We start from the raw sequence: 18,271 nt of genomic DNA, 5'->3' as shown, positions 1-18,271 counted from the left end.
ACAGGGACCACTCAGCGGTGTTAGCGCACAGTTTGAAAGCCTGCAGGTCATAGAAAAGACTGCTGACATTCAGGCAAGGTCTTATATTGAGCAACATTCTGCACACATTGCAGCTGCATGACACCGCATTAATTACATTTACTGACATTTAAAAATTGTTGTTTTCAATATTGTGCACCTTTTTAAATTGTATATAGGCTTTGCATTATTTTGAAACTGTTGCCGTTCTGCTACTCTCATCACTGTGTGCGCGTCATTCACTTTCAGGTGGATGCAAACTGGTCTATATTGTTTCACGCTGGAGTGTGCGCAAAGCAGGCTGGGATGCTCCATTTCTTTGTCTGCTGTCTTGGCTGTTGTTGATACCGTCTCAGGCTGCATGTGTATTCCTGTCGAGGGAACACAAACCTCGAGGCATAGCTTGACATAGTTTTCGGTGTCCATTATCCCGAGTGAAAAAGCTTCACGCATGAATATTACATGAGAGTGCATAATCCAGTTAAACCCTTTCCTGCAGTTCCTCCCGTGTTGGAGTTAAGTGGTGAAGATGGCAGGTTATCTTACGCCGGATTCTTAAAACTAACACGATTCTTTCGGACATATAGTAATGGACTTCCCCACCCTCCCAAGTTAGTTTAAACCCTAGGATTGTTTAAAGAGAGCACTGGAAGAAAGCTGGCGCTTGAACTTGGCCTTAATTCATTATTGTAATTCGATTAAGAGCATTTCTGGCAATAAGATGATTGAAGAACGCTTTTAAATCCCTGGTCACCAACGAAATAAATTTCGCATTTCGCTCCTTGCTGTGTGTCAGATGGCCGGAAGGGGCTAAGGTAAAAGCATACACGGTGCAGTCTCGCATGCTTATTGCAATTGGTTTTTCTAGAGGGACCGACATCAACTGCATTCACCACCAGCACACACCCCTCAGCACCGGTGATGCATCCCCGCGGCAAGGGCACTGACAACTCCTCCTCAGAGTCTCGACTTTAGAATGGTGCAGAAATCTCTCAACGGTGGGGTTTACCCAACTCAAGCCGGAGAGAAGAAGCACAAAGTCGGGTTTGTGGGTTTGGACCCGGGAGCTCCGGAATCCAGCAGGGATGGGGCACTGCTCATTGCGGGCTCGGAAAGCACCAAGCGGAGCAGCATCCTCTGCAGACCGAGGTCCAGCATCTCCGCAGGAAGACCCAGACCGTCGAAGAAAAACGCCAGCTATCGGAAACTACAGAATTTTCTCTACAATGCGCTGGAAAGACCGCGGGGATGGGCGTTCATCTACCACGCTTATGTGTAAGTGCAGTTTTGGGCTTCTGCCACAGTTGCCGTGCCTTGGATTAGGAAAGATGCTGTGGAGTTTTGCAGATCGGGTGTCTCGTTCTGCATTACTGATAATGATCGTGCGACGCAATAAAGGGTTAAATGCGGTCCTGCTGCCGAACTGCTAGAGCCTTAATCACACGACAGGAGTCACTTCACCTCCATAACTCCTTCTCCAACTCTTTATTGTTGGCTTTTGCAACTCATGCTTACGTCAGAGTGTCATTTTGGAAGACTTTAACATGTCCACGATGCTTGCAGTTAGTGTTTAACATGTGCCCACGTCCACAAACGGTTGGTCTTCATTGACTGGAGTTACCATACGTTGCGGCAGCTTTCAGCACCGTGCTCCGTGGACAGCTCCTAGTAGACGCTGCAGTCTGACTCCGCACAGTGATGTGGACTCTGCTAACACGCATGTGTGTGCGAGCGTTGAGGGAGAACTCAGACAGTCTGTTGAGTTCTTGCAGCTGGAACATGGTGCTTTGCTGTTGTTTCCCTTGTCTGTTAGGTTAAGTGAGGTTTGGGTCGAACATAAAGAGTTAATGTCAGACCCCCAGAGATGCCATCATCGATATGAGGCCTCACGATCTGTAATCTCTAGTGAGCATGAAATCACAAAGGATAACATGATTTTTTCGTGCGGAAGTGGTGCTGCAGCAGTTTCTGTCTGCCAACCTGGAAGATGAAAGATTGAAAAAACAGTCAGAATCTATTCAGTAGACTCGCAGGATACCCAGTCTCTGATCTTACATTTCTCATTTATTCATCGCCTCCCTGCCTCATAATCGCATGAAGTCCATGTCGTGATGCAGACTTCCTGTTTAATACAGCAGACATTAGTCAAATGCTTTTCTGCGTGGACCCACTCCAGTGTGTTATGTATAACATACTAATGAGATGAAATGGTTACAGTATGTTCCCTTCACAAACACATTCTTCAAATGAAAAGGTGTGTCACCTGTGTTTGGAAGACCCCTCTTCCAGCTTCGTCTGACTCCTTCCAGTTCAGTGATGCTGCATGCTTAGTAGTTAGGAGATGAAGTAGCCACAGAATTGAGGAATTCACTGTGCACAGCATATCGAATCCCCAGACACAGCTGGATGCCCAGAAGTAAGGCTGTGCTCTAATGTGAAACCACACGCACTCACACAGAGCCCTCTGGGTACTTCTGAAATATTAACCGAATACTACAGCAGCCGAGTCTCCATTTGTTATGCCTTTTTTTTTAAAAGATGCTCTTCATTGCTGCTCTTAGGAAGCAGTGCGAGCTCTGTGGCTGAATCTAGTGCACGCAGACATGATGTGTTTTAGTAGCCAAGCTACGCCAGACAGCCTCGTTAGAAAAGGGTCAGTAAACATGTGTGTTGTCTAAAATCAGAATCCTCCAGAAAGTTGTAGAGTAGGACACGTGACCGCGATCAACAGACACAAATAAGCACCAGCCAAAGAAGCCACACAGAGTCACCACATGTCTGCCCTCTATTCCATTTGTCTGTTCTATGCATTATTCATAGTCATCACACTTCATTTAATCTCCCAGCTCTATCTTTCCACCTTGCTGATTTATAAAACAATCATGTGATGACAGTAAGCTCTTTCCACCGCCGGTTCGGTCTGTTCCTTATCCCTTCTGCAGTGGAAAATGCATTTGGCATGAAGTAACAGTTGCCTTGAATGAAGCAGTACTACAAGGTATGCTAGCAGCTTTCTTTCTTTTCGATGGGGTTTCTCTGGAAATGTTAGTCAGGTGTTGTGTTCAGTGGCCTCAGTTGTAATGCACGTGAATAATCAATATGTGGAACATGAGTACTATATAGCCAGAATACTCTTGGGCTTGCTGCTTTAGGTCCTCTCTCTCTCTTTCTCGCTTTATGTTTCTGGCTGTCTGAGACCAAGGCCAGCCTTTCTCCATCACTTTTGGTCAAACATTAGATAAGGGAAAGAGACACAGTGATCTACAGTCATGGATCCCTGTGGGATTAAATCTCTGCTGTTGTACAAAATTCATCTTGTCTCAGTTCTTTCTTGGCACAAATTCTGCTACAAAAGGTGTTTTCGTTAGGCTTAATGCTATTGAGACAGTAACGTAAAGCCAGTTCTCTGCAGCCTGTAACAATTTCCACAAAGCCAAGCCATATTCCCAATCAGATGCAGTGCTGAGCTTTCTGTTATCTTCAGCCATTTGGCTTCTGCAGGAGCCTGATTATAGTGTGTCCTCTTGCAGATAGAACCAGCTGTGTGAGATACTTGAATACCCTCTGCAGCTATAAGATGACTAAATGTCTCAGTTGTGCACCAGAGTAGAATGTGACAAAAAAAAAGACTACAAAAACTGACTGAATAAAGGCAACAAAATGACTAAAAGACAATCAGTACAAAAACCAAAAAAATAATTCTGTTTTGGTTATTGTGAGAGACAACCTAAGGACACGGCGTGGTATTCCATTATTTTGCTGATCTGGCAATAAGGCAAGGACAGCAGTAGACAGATGCTGGCTGCCAGGCTGCTGAGATGTGATTGAGTGGTCTCTTTTAACAGATGTGGGGTCTGTGATAAAGTAAAAGACCGAGTCCTAGTTGGTTTGAGTGTGCCCTATATACTATTCTAAACAACACTTAAAATACAGGCTTACTCAATTAAACACATTTAGAAGATTTTTCAGTGCAGCCTCACTTGATCATGACTGCTTTGCAAGGGTGCAGGTTTTTTATTGGAAAGCGATGGCAAATATTGTTGGTATATCCACACATGCAGGTTAAATGATCTTAGATGTAACTGGGACTCCCAAAAGCTCTCAGTCCTGGTGCTACTGGATCTAAGCGCAGCCTTTGATACAGTAGACCACGCTATTCTTTTAAACAGACTGAAACACACGGTGGGCCTTTCTGGTGCTGTACACAACTGGTTCACTTCCTATCTCTCAGACAGAACTTTTATGGTGAGTATGGATACATGCTCCTCTAAGATCCATAAAATGACTTGTGGTGTGCCTCAAGGGTCAGTTTTAGGCCCTGTACTTTTTAATTTGTGGCGGTGTCATCAGGAGGCGTGGAGTGAACTTCCACAGTTACGCTGATGACACACAGCTGTATATCTCTGTGTCTCCTGATGACACCAGACCAATGGATGCTCTTTTTAACTGTATTCTAGATATAAGATCCTGGATGGCAGAGAACTCGGTCCTGAGGCTCAGAGAGAGAAACTCTTGTCTAAATTAGAGGCATTTTCACTATGCCCTTCACTACAAGTGAAAAAACTGGGTGTTATTTTTGACTCTGAGCTTGGTTTTATCCCACATATTAAACATGTAACCAAAATTGGATTTTATCATCTAAAAAATATAGCCAGAGTCCGCCCTATTCTCTCTCGGGCCAACACGGAGATGTTGATGCATGCTTTCATTACCAGTCGCATTAATTACTGTAATGCCCTGCTCTCTGGTCTCCCCAAAAATAATATTTCACCTTTACAACTTTTACAAAACTCTGCAGCTTGTGTGCTGATGAAGACCAGAGGGCGGGCCCACATTACACCGGTTTTAGAATCGCTGCATTGGCTCCCCGTGTGTTTCAGGATCGATTTTAAAGTTCTTTTATTGGTTTTTAAATGTCTTAATGGTCTTGGGCCTTCTTATCTCTCACATTTGGTTTCACCATATGAACCCTCGCGGACCCTGAGGTCCTCTGGTACTGGCCTATTGATTGTCCCTAAAGTCAGGACACATACTCACGGAGAGGCAGCTTTTCAGTGGTATGGTCCTCATCTGTGGAACAGCCTGCCGGAGGAGCTCAGGGCCGCAGAGAACGTACATGTTTTTAAGAACAGGCTCAAGACCCACCTTTTTAATTTAGCTTTCACCTAACGTTTATTTATTTTATGCTTATTTATTCTATCCTGTTATTCTCCATCCATTCGCGTCCGCTTATCCTTTTCAGGGTCGCGGGGGGCGCTGGAGCCTATCCCAGCTGTCATAGGGCGAGAGGCGGGGTACACCCTGGACAGGTCGCCAGTCTGTCGCAGGGCCAACACACAGAGACAGACAACTATTTGCACTCACATTCACTTGCACATTCACACCTATGGGCAATTTGGATTAACCAATTAACCTATCCCCACTAAGTGCATGTCTTTGGACAGTGGGAGGAAGCCGGAGTACCCGGAGAGAACCCACTGTATATAATAACCCCCTGTTATTCTATTTATATTATTAATTTAGGTTTTACCTAATATTTATTGATTTTATTCTTATTCATTTTTTTATCTTCTTACTCTATTTACATTTATACTGTATCCCATTCTTATTTATTTTATCTTTTTATCCTGTATATATCCTTGTTGGGTCATATCTCCAGTGTTTCCTCGGAGGGGGCTCTCTGCACCGGGGCTGTGATCGACCGTGGCTGCTGGGGCTCTGTGGGTCTTCTCAGCCTGGCTGGGGGGCTTCTTTGCCTCCCTCCTGCTGTGTGCCCAGCCTGGAGGCTGCGGTCTGTGACCGGCTTTCTTTAAAAAACGTTACTGAAAAAACGTTAGTGTGTCCTCCAGTTTAAAAGGAGGCAGAACATCTTGTTTGTTATCAGCATGCAAAAGCTGTCATCTGTGTTGAACAGAGCTGTAGACTTGCACTGATGGCCCTGTTTGGACAGCAGCATTTAGGTAAGAATTTCCATTTCCCATAAAATCTGTTGCTTATTTAAGCAAGACAATGATAACCTATATTATTTGCCCATTATCACTGGAGGCAGCCTTTCTTCCCCAACCAGGGGAGAGCATTCCACCATTTTCTCACAGGGAACCACATCCTCAGACTTCCTCAGCCTGGCCCATTCACAAAAGGTTTACAGGTTGTTGCAAAAAGAGCTCATGCAAAACAGCAGTATGTATGCCCCGGCCCTATCAGTTTTATATCTGTTGTTGGCACTATTATTTAAAACATAGTCCAGTTAAATATCGCAAAGCAGGCTGAGATGTTCCATTTCTTTGTCCTATTTCTTGCTGAATTACCAGATAACATATGGTTTCTAACACTGAGAGAATTCAGATAAATACTCCTCCGACACCGAGCGTAGTTTTGAGTCAGCATGGGAGCTGCTCTCTTGTTACGTTTCAGCATATGTCATCATTCTGCTGGTGTCGCCTTTGGCCACGGTGGCTGCCGTTCAACAAAAACTACAAGAACTTGATCTGTTACGATGACACATTACACCATAAAGCAACTTTTCTTAAAAGACACATCAACTGAGTATTGTAGCAAAGTGTTTTTCTATAAACTAAAATCCTGTTAAGTGCCTATAGCTAATATCTCTGTAGTATAATGGATGACAACGGTACTTATATATGAAAAGAGTTACTTATAGTGAAGAACTGAGATGGAACTTCATTCAGCTCAGTTCAGTTTCCCTCCTTTTTCTCATCTTGGTTATATTATCAGACTTTGGAAAATCTAACACATGAATGAACAGATCAGATGAGAAGCTTAAGTCAGAAAAATGTTTTCTATATATAGTCTATAAGAAGGGGTATGCACTGGTGTGATGTGCTAAGCAGAGGGTTTTGTGTTTGATGAGGTGGGTTCAGACTCACCATGAAGGGAAAACTCAGCACTGAGCTATTTCAAGCAGGTAGAGGCCCATGTTTGCCTCTTGAGAGAACAGAAGGGGAGAACTGAAGGAGTCTTTACTTAGAAAAAAAAAATCTGCTATCCTCTGTCCCCGTCTTTTTTCTTTTAAGTTTTGCCTACTGCAACTTTAACATGAATGCCCCAGGAAAATTGCACAATTTGATCGACTTGAAAAATTCAGGTTGCTTAGATCTTTGTTATGTAATTATCTTTAACTTGCTAGTTGCATTGCATATCGATCAATCAATCGATCAGCTGATATAGTTGACAAGCCACTCTAAAGCTTTTTGGAAACATTAGAATGGGGGCTTGGCATTCTGATTATTTGTCAAAATACTTTTTGCACATAAAATAGATTTCTCTCTCTTTTTTTTTTCTCCAAATTTTCAACGAGTTATGGATACTGCGAATGCTAAATGCACAGAAAGGCTACCTCTGCGGCTCATAATTAAGACAATGACAGCAGACAGCTACACTTGCAGGGTCACTTGTGTTTGTTTTTGCACGTTGAGTGCCCCAGAAAGCCATCGTCACCCTCAAACATCCCCTGACGGTGTTCACAGAGCGCTCACTGCAGTGCTGGCACTTGTTCTTCAGATGCACTACTTGCTTAGTGAAAAATCCTTACCTCCTTATTTGCTCGCCACGAGTTCGTCGCAGTCTAAATTTAGCGTGATGAGTATGTCTGGGTAGGCAATGTTGTGCTGAGCGAGACAAATCAATGTTTCTTTATCTTCAGCTCAGGAGGAAATGCAGGCTTCTCTGCTTCCAACAGCAGCCCCCTCAACTCGATTGATCAACAGTCACGTTCCCACTGATGTCGTCTGGATCTCGCTGGCAACAAGTGGATGTGTGTGTTTTGTGGCTGTTTGTCAAATGCAAGAGGGAATGTGATTTTCACTGTTTGTGGCTTTTTAGTGGAGGCTGAGGTGCCAGAGATAAAATGATGTAAAAAGAAGAACTGCATGTCTATGAGCTGTGATGCATTCAGTATCAGAGAGTCATCTGTAGTTGAAACATTGACCTTTGACCTTTGTTTATGGCGTAGACTATATATCATCTATATCTACTGGCAGTTTTTATAAAATATAAATTTAGTAAGTTTAATTATAAATCCATAAATGTTTAGCTATGGTAAAATAGGCATCGTGTCTCTGGTTCTTTGTGTCTTTACGTGAATTTTAATTACGACTTCACAGAGTATAAAGTGTAAAAACTTACAACATAAAATAGTAAAAAATGATCATTGTTGAACTCATAATGAATATAGCAGTGTTTATGTGCCATAGTTACCTAATTTGCATTACCAAATAATGCCTTAAATTTTTTTCCAATGAGGATCTGATGGGACATTCATTTAAAGCATATCAAGACACATAAATAAAAAACAAAAACTCAAAAGTGATGCTCAGGATGTCATAAACACAAGTGGTTTGAAAAGGTGTGGGGTTGTTTTTCAGGATTTGGGCTTGGCCACTTAATTCCAGTGAAAGGAACTCTTAATGTTTCAGCATACCTACATATTTTGGAAAATGTGATACTCAAATCAAATCAAATCAAATCACTTTTATTGTCACATCACATGTGCAGGCACACTGGCACAGCACATGCGAGTGAAATTCTTGTGTGCGAGCCCCACAAGCAACAGAGATGTGCAAACACAACAACACAAACGAGCAAAATACAAGAATGGCCAACCTGAAACTAATAAATATATGTACAATATATAATAGTGTATGCATTTCTGGATGTGTATACTAAATATTTTCCTATGTGTGTGTGTGTGTGTGTGTGTGTGTGTGTGTGTGTGTGTGTGTGTACACATTTTTACAAATTAAATAGTAAAAAATAAATAAATAAATAATAATAATAATAATTATAAAATATATAAAATATACAGAGTTGAATATGTGCAAAACAAGTGGCATTTATATACAGTGTGGAGTGCATAATGTTGAAGTTCCAGTAGTGAAGCTGAGGTGTCTATGACGTGTTCAGCAGTCTGATGGCCTGATGGAAAAAGCTGTCTCTCAGTCTGCTGGTACGGGACCGGATGCTGCAGAACCTCCTTCCTGATGGAAGTAGTCTGAACAGTTTATGGCTGGGGTGACTGGAGTCCTTGATGATCCTCCCCGCTTTCCTCAGGCAGCGCTTCCTGTAGATGTCTTGGAGGGAGGGAAGCTCACCTCCAATTATCCGTTCAGAGCACCGCACTACTCGCTGGAGAGCTTTGCAGTTGTAGGCGGTGCTGTTGCCATACCAGGTGGTGATGCATCCAGTGAGGATGCTCTCAATGGCACAGTGATAGAAGGTCCTGAGGATGCGGGGGCTCATGCCGAATCTTTTCAGTCTCCTGAGAAAGAAGAGGCGCTGCTGCGCCTTCTTCACTGTTTTGTTTGTGTGTACTGACCACGTAAGATCCTCAGCCAGATGTACTCCAAGGAACCGGAAGCTGCTCACTCTCTCCACAGCAGCGCCGTTGATGGTGATGGGGGTGTGTACTTCTCTGCACCTCCGGAAGTCCACTATCAACTCCTTTGTCTTTGCGACGTTGAGGGTGAGATGGTTGTCTTGACACCAGTGGGTCAGGGCGCTGACCTCCTCCCTGTAAGCCGTCTCATCACCGTTGGTGATAAGACCCACCACTGTAGTGTCGTCCGCAAACTTCACAATGATGTTGGAGCTGTTAGTGGCTGTGCAGTCGTAGGTGTAGAGTGAGTACAGGAGAGGGCTCAGTACACAGTACTCCCAGGTTTGTGGGAACAGTTTGGAACAGAAGAATTTGACTGGCCTGCACAGAGTCCTGAGCTTACCCTGACAGAAAACCGTTGGGATGAATTAGAGCAGAGACTTCGATTTAGGCCTTCTCATCCAGCTTCAGTGTCTGACCTCACAAATGTACTTCTGGAAGAATGTTCCAGAACATTTGAAGCTATAGCTGCAAAGGATGGGCTGACATCATATTTACACCCTATAGATTAGGAATGGGATGCCACTTAAGTTCATATGTGTGTAAAGGCAGACGAGCAAATACTTTTGGCAATATAGTGTTTGTGCTTTCTTACAGAGTTGGGAAGCTAAGACTTTGCATAGCATAGCATAGCTTAGCATAAAGACTGTCTTGATGCTATGCTAAGTCATGAAAACCTTTTATATGGTCATTGGTAAAGACAAGAAAACAGCTAATCCAGTCTTGGCCCAACTCGACGAAGCATGTTTAGATAACAAATCTCAGTTTGTTAACCCTTCCAGAGGGAAACGTTGGGTTTTCTGTTCCAGAGTTAACTTCGACTCTGAGTCTGATGAGCTGACTGACAGCCTGATTCATTTACTCATTCACAAAGTTGCTGTCTGTAGGGGAGCAAATTAATTTGCAGATGTTTTTACAAGCACTGTTAAATGTTTGCTATCTGCTGCAATTATATCCCAGATTTATAATCAGTGCAGAATAAAATCTATATAGTCTATTTCTAACTCTGTGGACAGTCATACAGCTGTCAGACTGTTGTTTTCTTTGCACTGCAAACATTTACTGCAAATTAGCAAGCAAGTGATTTATTTATACAGCACTTTCAGAACAACTCCCAGCTGAACACAACGTGCTGTACACTTGACATGCCAGAAATGGCATGTGACACAATTATTATAAGAATCACTGTTTAAATAAAAAATATCTGTTTAGTATTATACAGTCATATTTGAAATCTCCTCACAAGACCTTACTTAGTCTGTATATCTGAATTTGCCTCCCATTTGGACCATGATCTGTGTGTATGTCCTATATAATGAAGAGATAGAAATGACTGTCTAGAAGCTGTGCTTATGGTAAAATTATAGATAATCGAGTATCTGTAGGGACTAATTGTTTGATTGCTTTAGGAGGCAAGTCCTGTTACCTTCTTTTATCAGCAAGAGTCCTCATCAGAAAGTACTAATGAGCTGGGCAAGGTCAAGTCAGCAAATCTGCATAACCTGATCCCCAATTACAAATGCAGCTAGCTATCTATGTAGCCTTTTCCTCCGTAACATTTAGTTTCAGTGACTATACTTAGAGGAACTAATGTGATCCGAATGTAAACTGTAAGTTTTGAGCAGCATATCAATCATTGTTAAAACATGGAGCTCGTTAATGTGTTATTTCTTACTGCTGTCATAAGTGTAATATCATAGCTTTTTTTGTTGTAAGCTTGCAAGCTGACTTTGGTAATAACATTTTTAAAGGAATATATCATTATCATGGCTAGGTTAGTTTATATAAAGACAAGAATCAGACTGAAAAAATGCATAATAAATGATGTTCCATCTAAAATGCAGTTTAACTGGACTCAGTGTGCTGAAATCATTTCTTGGCAGTATGCGTTGATGTTCTGCTTGGCAATATCATAGATGTAAGTACATAAGACTCCAGGAAGAGTTAATTTATGGGATCAAGTGGATTAATGAGTTTTGAATAATGAGTAAGTGTTGCCTTTGTGTGCTATAATCCATAAGCAGTGTTGGTTTTCACCTGGTGAAATTATAAATCAAAATGACAAGTTATGGAAATGCCATCACCTCCCCAGTGATCACAAATGGCTATGAAAAGCAAGAAGGATTGAGTTATTCTTTTCTGCATTTCTCACACATGTAGATGTCATACAACACGCAATAGTACAACAACACTCTTTTTTTGAGAAAGACTTATAAAAAGGTGTTTTGTTAGCCCTGGGCGTTTTTTGAATAACTCTGAAGCTTTTTTTTAAAGGGCAGGCATATTCAAAAAGTAGTTACCGGGTGATCAGGAGAGGCATCTCTTACTACTGTCACATCTGAAACACTGCCGACTTATAGGCAAGGCAAGGCAAGGCAAGTTTATTTATAGCACAATTCAACAACAAGGTGATTCAAAGTGCTTTACAGAGACATTAAAAAACAAAAACAATAAAAAGCATGATTTCAAATTGATTAAAAAAACAGTAGATAAAATCAGTAGTTAAAATATAAGTTTTGAAATTTAAAAGTGTGGATTTGGTGCTTTATTCAAATGCAGCTGAGAACAGGTGAGTCTTCAACCTGGATTTAAATAAACTGAGTGTTTCAGCTGATCTGAGGCTTTCTGGGAGTTTGTTCCAGATATAAGGAGCATAAAAGCTGAATGCAGCTTCTCCGTGTCTGGTTCTGACTCTGGGAACTGATAAAAAACCGGATCCAGATGACCCGAGGGATCTTGAAGGTTCATACTGGGTCAGGAGGACACTGATGTATTTTGGTCCTAAACCATTCAGAGCTTTATAGACCAGTATCAGAACTTTAAAGTCTATCCTCTGACGGACAGGCAGCCAGTGTAAGGACCTCAGAGCTGGACTGATGTGGTCCACTTTTTTGGTCTTAGTGAGGACTCGAGCAGCAGAGTTCTGAATGAGCTGTAGTTGTCTGACTGATTTTTTAGGTAGACCTGTAAAGATGCTGTTACAGTAATAAAGCCTAAAGATGAATGCATGGACTAGTTTTTCCAGGTCCTGTTGAGACATCAGATCTTTTATCCTTGATATATTCGTAAGGTGATAGTAAGCTGATTTTGTTATTGTCTTAATGTGTTTTTCTAAGTTTAGGTCTGCATCCATCACTACACCCAAATTTCTCGCCTGGTTTGTGGTTTTTAGGTGTATAGATTGAAGTTTGCTGGTGACCTGTAATCGTTTTTCTTTGGCACCAAAGACTATTACCTCAGTTTTGTTTTTGTTTAGCGGGAGAAAATTGTGGCACAACCAGTCATTAATTTCCTCGATGCATTTACCAAGAGCCTGTACAGGGCCTCGGTCTCCTGGTGACATTGTGATATATATTTGTGTGTCATCTGCATAGCTATGATAGTTTATTTTGTTGTTCTTTATAATCTGTGCCAGTGGGAGCATGTAAATGTTAAACAGATGGGGTCCCAAGATGGAACCTTGGGGAACTCCACATGTGATACTTGTCTGCTCAGATGTGAAGTTACCTATTGATACAAAGTATTTCCTGTTTTCTACGTATGTTTTGAACCAGTTTAGTACAGTTCCTGAAAGACCTGCCCAGTTCTCTAGTCATTTGAGTAATATGTTGTGGTCAACTGTATCAAATGCTGCACTGAGATCCAGCAAAACTAAGACTGACATTTTTCCACTGTCTGTATTCAGACATATGTCATTAAACACTTTGGTCAGAGCAGTTTCAGTGCTGTGGTTCTGTCTAAAACCTGACTGGAAGGCATCGTAGCAATTATTCTGTTTTAAGAAGTAACTGAGCTGTTGAGAAACTGCTTTTTCAATGATCTTACTTAAAAATGGGAGATTTGAGACCGGCCTGTAGTTGTTCATTTGTGTCTTGTCAAGATTGTCCTTTTTCAGTATAGGTTTGATTACAGCAGTTTTTAGTGATTCTGGAAACACACCTGATAATAAAGAAAAGTTGACGATCTGTAACAGGTCTGACTCTAAAGTCTTTGAGACCTTTTTGAAAAAACGTGTTGGCAGGACATCTAAACAGCAAGAGGAGGAGTTCAGTTGGCCTAAGATGTCCTCCAGGTCTTTGCTGTTAATAGGGTGAAACTGTTTGATGGTGTTTAAACAGTTTTTCAGTGGACACAGTATATATCCTGAATATGCTGTTGATGCTTGTCTAATCTTTTGGATTTTGTCTGTGAAGAATTTGGCGAAGTCATTGCAGGCCATGGTCGAATGAAGTTCAGCTGCCACTGACACAGGAGGGTTTGTTAGCCTGTCAACTGTAGAAAATAAGACCCGAGCATTATGACTGATGTCAGAGAAGTAGGACCTCCTTGCACTCCTCAGTTGTAAATTATAATTGTGAAGTTTCTCTTTATAGATGTCATAATGAACCTGGAGGTTTGTTTTTCTCCATCTGCGCTCAGCTTTCCTACACTCTCTTTTTTCATTTTTCTCCAGGGAGACTTTTTCCTTCCAGAGATAACCTTCACCTTAATGGGAGCAATAGTGTCCATTACATTTAACATTTTAGCATTGAAGCTAAACGAGCTCATTGACTGAACCTCTGGACAGGCCAGGTGTTAATGGGAAGACCTGGTTAAAGATCTCACTACTGTATTCAGTTATACACCGTTTTGTGATCACTGCTGTTGATATATTTGTGTGGGCTGAAATTTTACTTTCAAAGAAAATACAGTAATGATCAGACAGGCCCACATCAGACACAGTAACCTTCAAAATGCTCAGGACTTGGAGATCAGTAGGTCAAGAGTGTGTCCTCTATTATGTGTGGCCTCTGTGACATGCTGAGTCAGCCCAAAGTTGAGTGAGTGTTACTCAGGTCTTTAGTCCCTTTGTCCTGAGGGTTGTCCACATGGATGTTAACATCCCCAACAATAATTACACAGTCGAAATCAACACAGATCACAGACAGCAGTTCACTGAGATCATTAAAAAAGTCTGTGCAGTATTTGGGAGGCCTGTAAACATTAAGAAACACAACTTTGGATGGGGCCTTCAGCTGTAAAGCCACATATTCAAAAGACTGAAAACTTCCAGGAGATAGTTGCTTACATTGAAATGATTCATTAAATAAGACAGCAACCCCTCCTCCTCTCCTGCTCGCCCTGACCTCACTGATAAAACTGTAGTTAGGAGGGGTCGTCTCGATGAGAACAGCTCCACTGTTACTTTGGTCCAACCAAGTTTCAGTTAAAAACATAAAATCAAGGCTGTGCTCAGTGATTAAATCATTAATTAAAAATGTTTTCCCAGCTAAAGATCTAACGTTTAATAAAGCCAACTTAAGTGTTTTAGAAGTATTTTTTGCCTCCTTGTGTTTGGGAGCAGTCTGTGGCACACAAGGTATGTTTACTATATTTAAAGATCTTTTAGAGTGCCGCTCTCTGTGTTTTGACCAGGCCACATGTCTCAGTGGAAAAGTCACCACTGCCTTAATCCTCGCAGCCCGGACCCTCCACACATCACACATCAGACTGTGGAGACAGAGCATGAAGGTGGTAAGGAGGAACTAAGGGGGGCAAGGCTGGGCAATGTAACTTCGATTGCTCTGTTGAAGGCGACACTGTATAGACACAGTAAAAGACAGATGTAGCTCCTGTGGTGTCAGCTATTGGTTTCTGAAGTGCTGTCCTGAAATCCAATTGGTTGCCGGAAAATGGATAAGACAAGGAGGGGTAGGTCTGACTGTGAAACCACACACTCATTGGCTAACAATTTGCGATGGACATTTGCAGAGAACAACTGCATGATGTAAAAAGATTTGCCTTTGCGCTGTCAAGTGGACTGATTTGATCCAATCGACGCTTCAGTTTACTACGAGGTTTACATACAGGTTTCACTTGGCATTTGGAACCATTTGGAATATTAGTGTTTTGATGATGAATTATTCATAGTAATATTAAATGGCAACCTTCCTCTCACAGTCACATCTTCTGTCAGACATAAACAGGGTTCTAACATCTACACCTACACAATGACCATCTGTCTCAGTGTGCATAAGTGAAGATAGGTAACAGTTTGATTAGCAGTGCAAACTTACAAAAATATGGGAATAAACTGCAGTTATACCTGATTCCAAAAATACCTACTGTGACCCTATTGAACTACTTTCAAATTTGAGTTGAGTAAACAGTGCATGGATGACTTCATCACTACCACAGATGAGACTGTTTTTATTATATAATGGCTCATTTGAATAATACATAAATATTTTCACTTTTATCCCAGCCTCCTTCTCCAGCCAACACTTTTCCAGTTTCTGCTGTGCACCGCTTCAAAAATGAGTTAAATACAAATACAATCTTGCATCATGATTTTTATTAGCTGATGTTCAGTAAAATGTATATAATCATACATTCATGCCAAATAATTATAGAACAAAAACATAAAAAAAAACCCACACGAGTTGAATTTTTCATTGGGCCACTGAACTGAGCAGCAATTTATTTATCTTTGTGTTAACCAAAGCACAAAAATCTTAAAGTGCTGCATTCAATAACATAATAAGAACCACACAGCCCTTCAAAGAACTCCCTAGCTCAGTAACACTTGCCTTGTACTTCTTGTGCCCAAGCAAGTAATCAGAAGCCAGGCATGTGTGCTCTGCCCCAAAATAGGCCTCCTTTGCTTTGAGATTTGCTTTATCTTTCTTGTATAATAAAAAAATTGTTCTTTCAGTGAACTCATTCTTGCCTGGAAGCTGTAGGTAATCAGTGTACAGTATATTTAGTATATTTAGGTGCACTGTACAGTTTTTCAGTGATGTAGTCCTTGTGGATGGAGTTCTCAAAGGGGGGGGGGCAGTTGCTGCTAAGAGATGCTTCTTTGTATTCAAGCAGAATAAATGAACCTTAATGATCCAATGAGCTGTACTTGATCTTTACTTTACAGGTCTTCTTGAAGAGGCCAACTTTACATGATCACAGAGACAGAATCAAAGAGAATCAATTAGGCTGGAAAAGACCTTGAATCTAACAGTGGTCACAAAAGTGTGCTGATCTTGAAAGACCTTATCTCTCTCTACACACACACACACACACACACACACACACATATATATATTACTGATTTAATGTTCATGAATTGCAAAGTCAATCTTAGGGACACGTGTCTATTCACTAGTGATATTTGAGAAGAAACTGATACATTTTTAAAAGATATGTATATTTTTTGTATTAGCCCTGTGACAGGCTGGCGACCTATCAAGACTCCATCTTTCGCACCACCCTGAATTTGATAAGGGGGAGAAAATGGATGGATGGATGGTAATCTGTGTATTCCACATATGCCATAAAGACGATGATAGTTAGATTGAAATATCCTGTTGGCCTGTAGCTGAAATCCAATAGTCAGATTTGATGACTATTTAGTTCTTATGACAATAATACATTAATAATTTGCTTTTCTGAAATCTGATACTGGTTGTTGTGTTCAAATAATTAATTGAACCAAGTAATTTGATAAATTGTGTGTTAAATACCTAATCATCACATCAGATTTAGATATTTGGTCGGCAATGCTGATACAAATTTTCAGCCAAGACCTGAGCGAGAGCAGGAGATTAAGAGTGCAGCAGATTGATGAGCAGTTAGGTACAGAGGGTGCACACAATCATCAGGGACAACACAACAAACAGCAAAGGCAGACTGACAATATATACCCTCACAGGATAACAAGGGGAGATATAACAGGAGGGATGCACAACTGGAACTGGAAAAATGAACTAACACAAACATATTCAAACTTATATGTTATTAGTTCTCAGAACATTTGATATTAATTCTACCGTGAAACAGCTTTAAAAGGGTGGAATTATCAAGAGAAAAATCCAACAATTTCTAGGCTTGTTTTCAGATACTAGCAACACCACTGCTTAAAACACAAGAAAACTAATGTGAGTAATGTGATCTAACAGGATGAACTTTACTGGCAGACTACAGATATAATGTAGTGTGTAGCAAAAGCTTTCACAGCCCGTTCACTATTACTAAGTAAGACTTGACTGCTGAAGTCATCATTGATATATGATATGACAACAATGACCTCAGTCTGACTTACCAAAGTAAAAATGTACAGAATTGTGGGTTTAGAGGTGAAAGTGCTTGTTGTTAAATATTTTAGGCCTTTGAGGAAGAGTAACAAAGATATCATAAAGAACCAATCAGAAAAAAGCTTATTTATGGGCTTCACTGTAGCCACACGATTGATCTTTGCTGCTTCATTCTGATTGGCTGACGGCCAAATATCACTGCCAGGAATGGACGTGAACTGCAGCAGGAAATTCAGATAAATTGCATTTAGGAAAAAAAATCAAGGGTGAGCCTTGATGAGGAGTGGTGAGAACTGAATGAAGCACAGAAGGAAAGACTTTATGCTCACACGGATTCAACATGTTTTACTAGTGATGTCAGCGTTAAGCTTTCTTGCTTCTGAATGGAGGACGGTATCCACCTTACCTGCATTGTTACTCACGCTGACCTATTTTAAATTTTAGAATTATTTGAGAAGATTTTTACGGATATGTGCAAACCTCAGTTTACTCATGTGGATACAAGCGTACCAAATTGATTCCGGGCCTTGTTAGTGTTAAGTGCTACGCAGAGATACACACAGTCCGTTCTGTGTTTCTGAGCTGGACTTTTGCCCTTCTTCATTTTTAAAGCTGCACAAACACATTTGTTTGTATTAATAATGGATGAAGTGACGGGACGAAGTGTGTAACGGAAAGGTGACACTTGCAGAGATAAACCTGACAAGAATTGTCACTTTACAGTTCAAATCCACTCTATTCCACTTTTGGCCTTTTAGAGCATGCTCTTCCTGTGGTCTTCTTTTCCAGCTGT

The 18,271-nt window shown here is 41.1% G+C and overlaps 1 protein-coding gene across 2 annotated transcripts in view; it reads left to right on the top strand.

Annotated features, from left to right (window-relative positions):
• Positions 1-828: 828 nt before the first annotated feature.
• LOC309697243 (potassium voltage-gated channel subfamily KQT member 2-like) overlaps positions 829-18,271 on the top strand; it is a gene marked incomplete at its 3' end in the record, with an annotated part of 32,579 nt that continues 15,136 nt past the window's right edge. For both annotated transcript variants that reach the window (XM_082519000.1, XM_082519001.1), the window contains exon 1: positions 829-1,293. In XM_082519000.1, coding sequence (XP_082375126.1) covers positions 995-1,293 — 299 coding nt within the window. In that variant the 5' untranslated portion in view covers positions 829-994. The remainder of the gene's footprint in view (positions 1,294-18,271) is intronic.

Source organism: Aulonocara stuartgranti (assembly GCF_965226115.1).
Source record: "Aulonocara stuartgranti genome assembly, chromosome: 20".
NCBI classification, from domain to species: Eukaryota; Metazoa; Chordata; class Actinopteri; order Cichliformes; family Cichlidae; genus Aulonocara; species Aulonocara stuartgranti.
The sequence above is the reverse complement of the archived record's forward strand: the minus strand, read 5'-3'. Positions and strand labels throughout refer to the sequence as shown.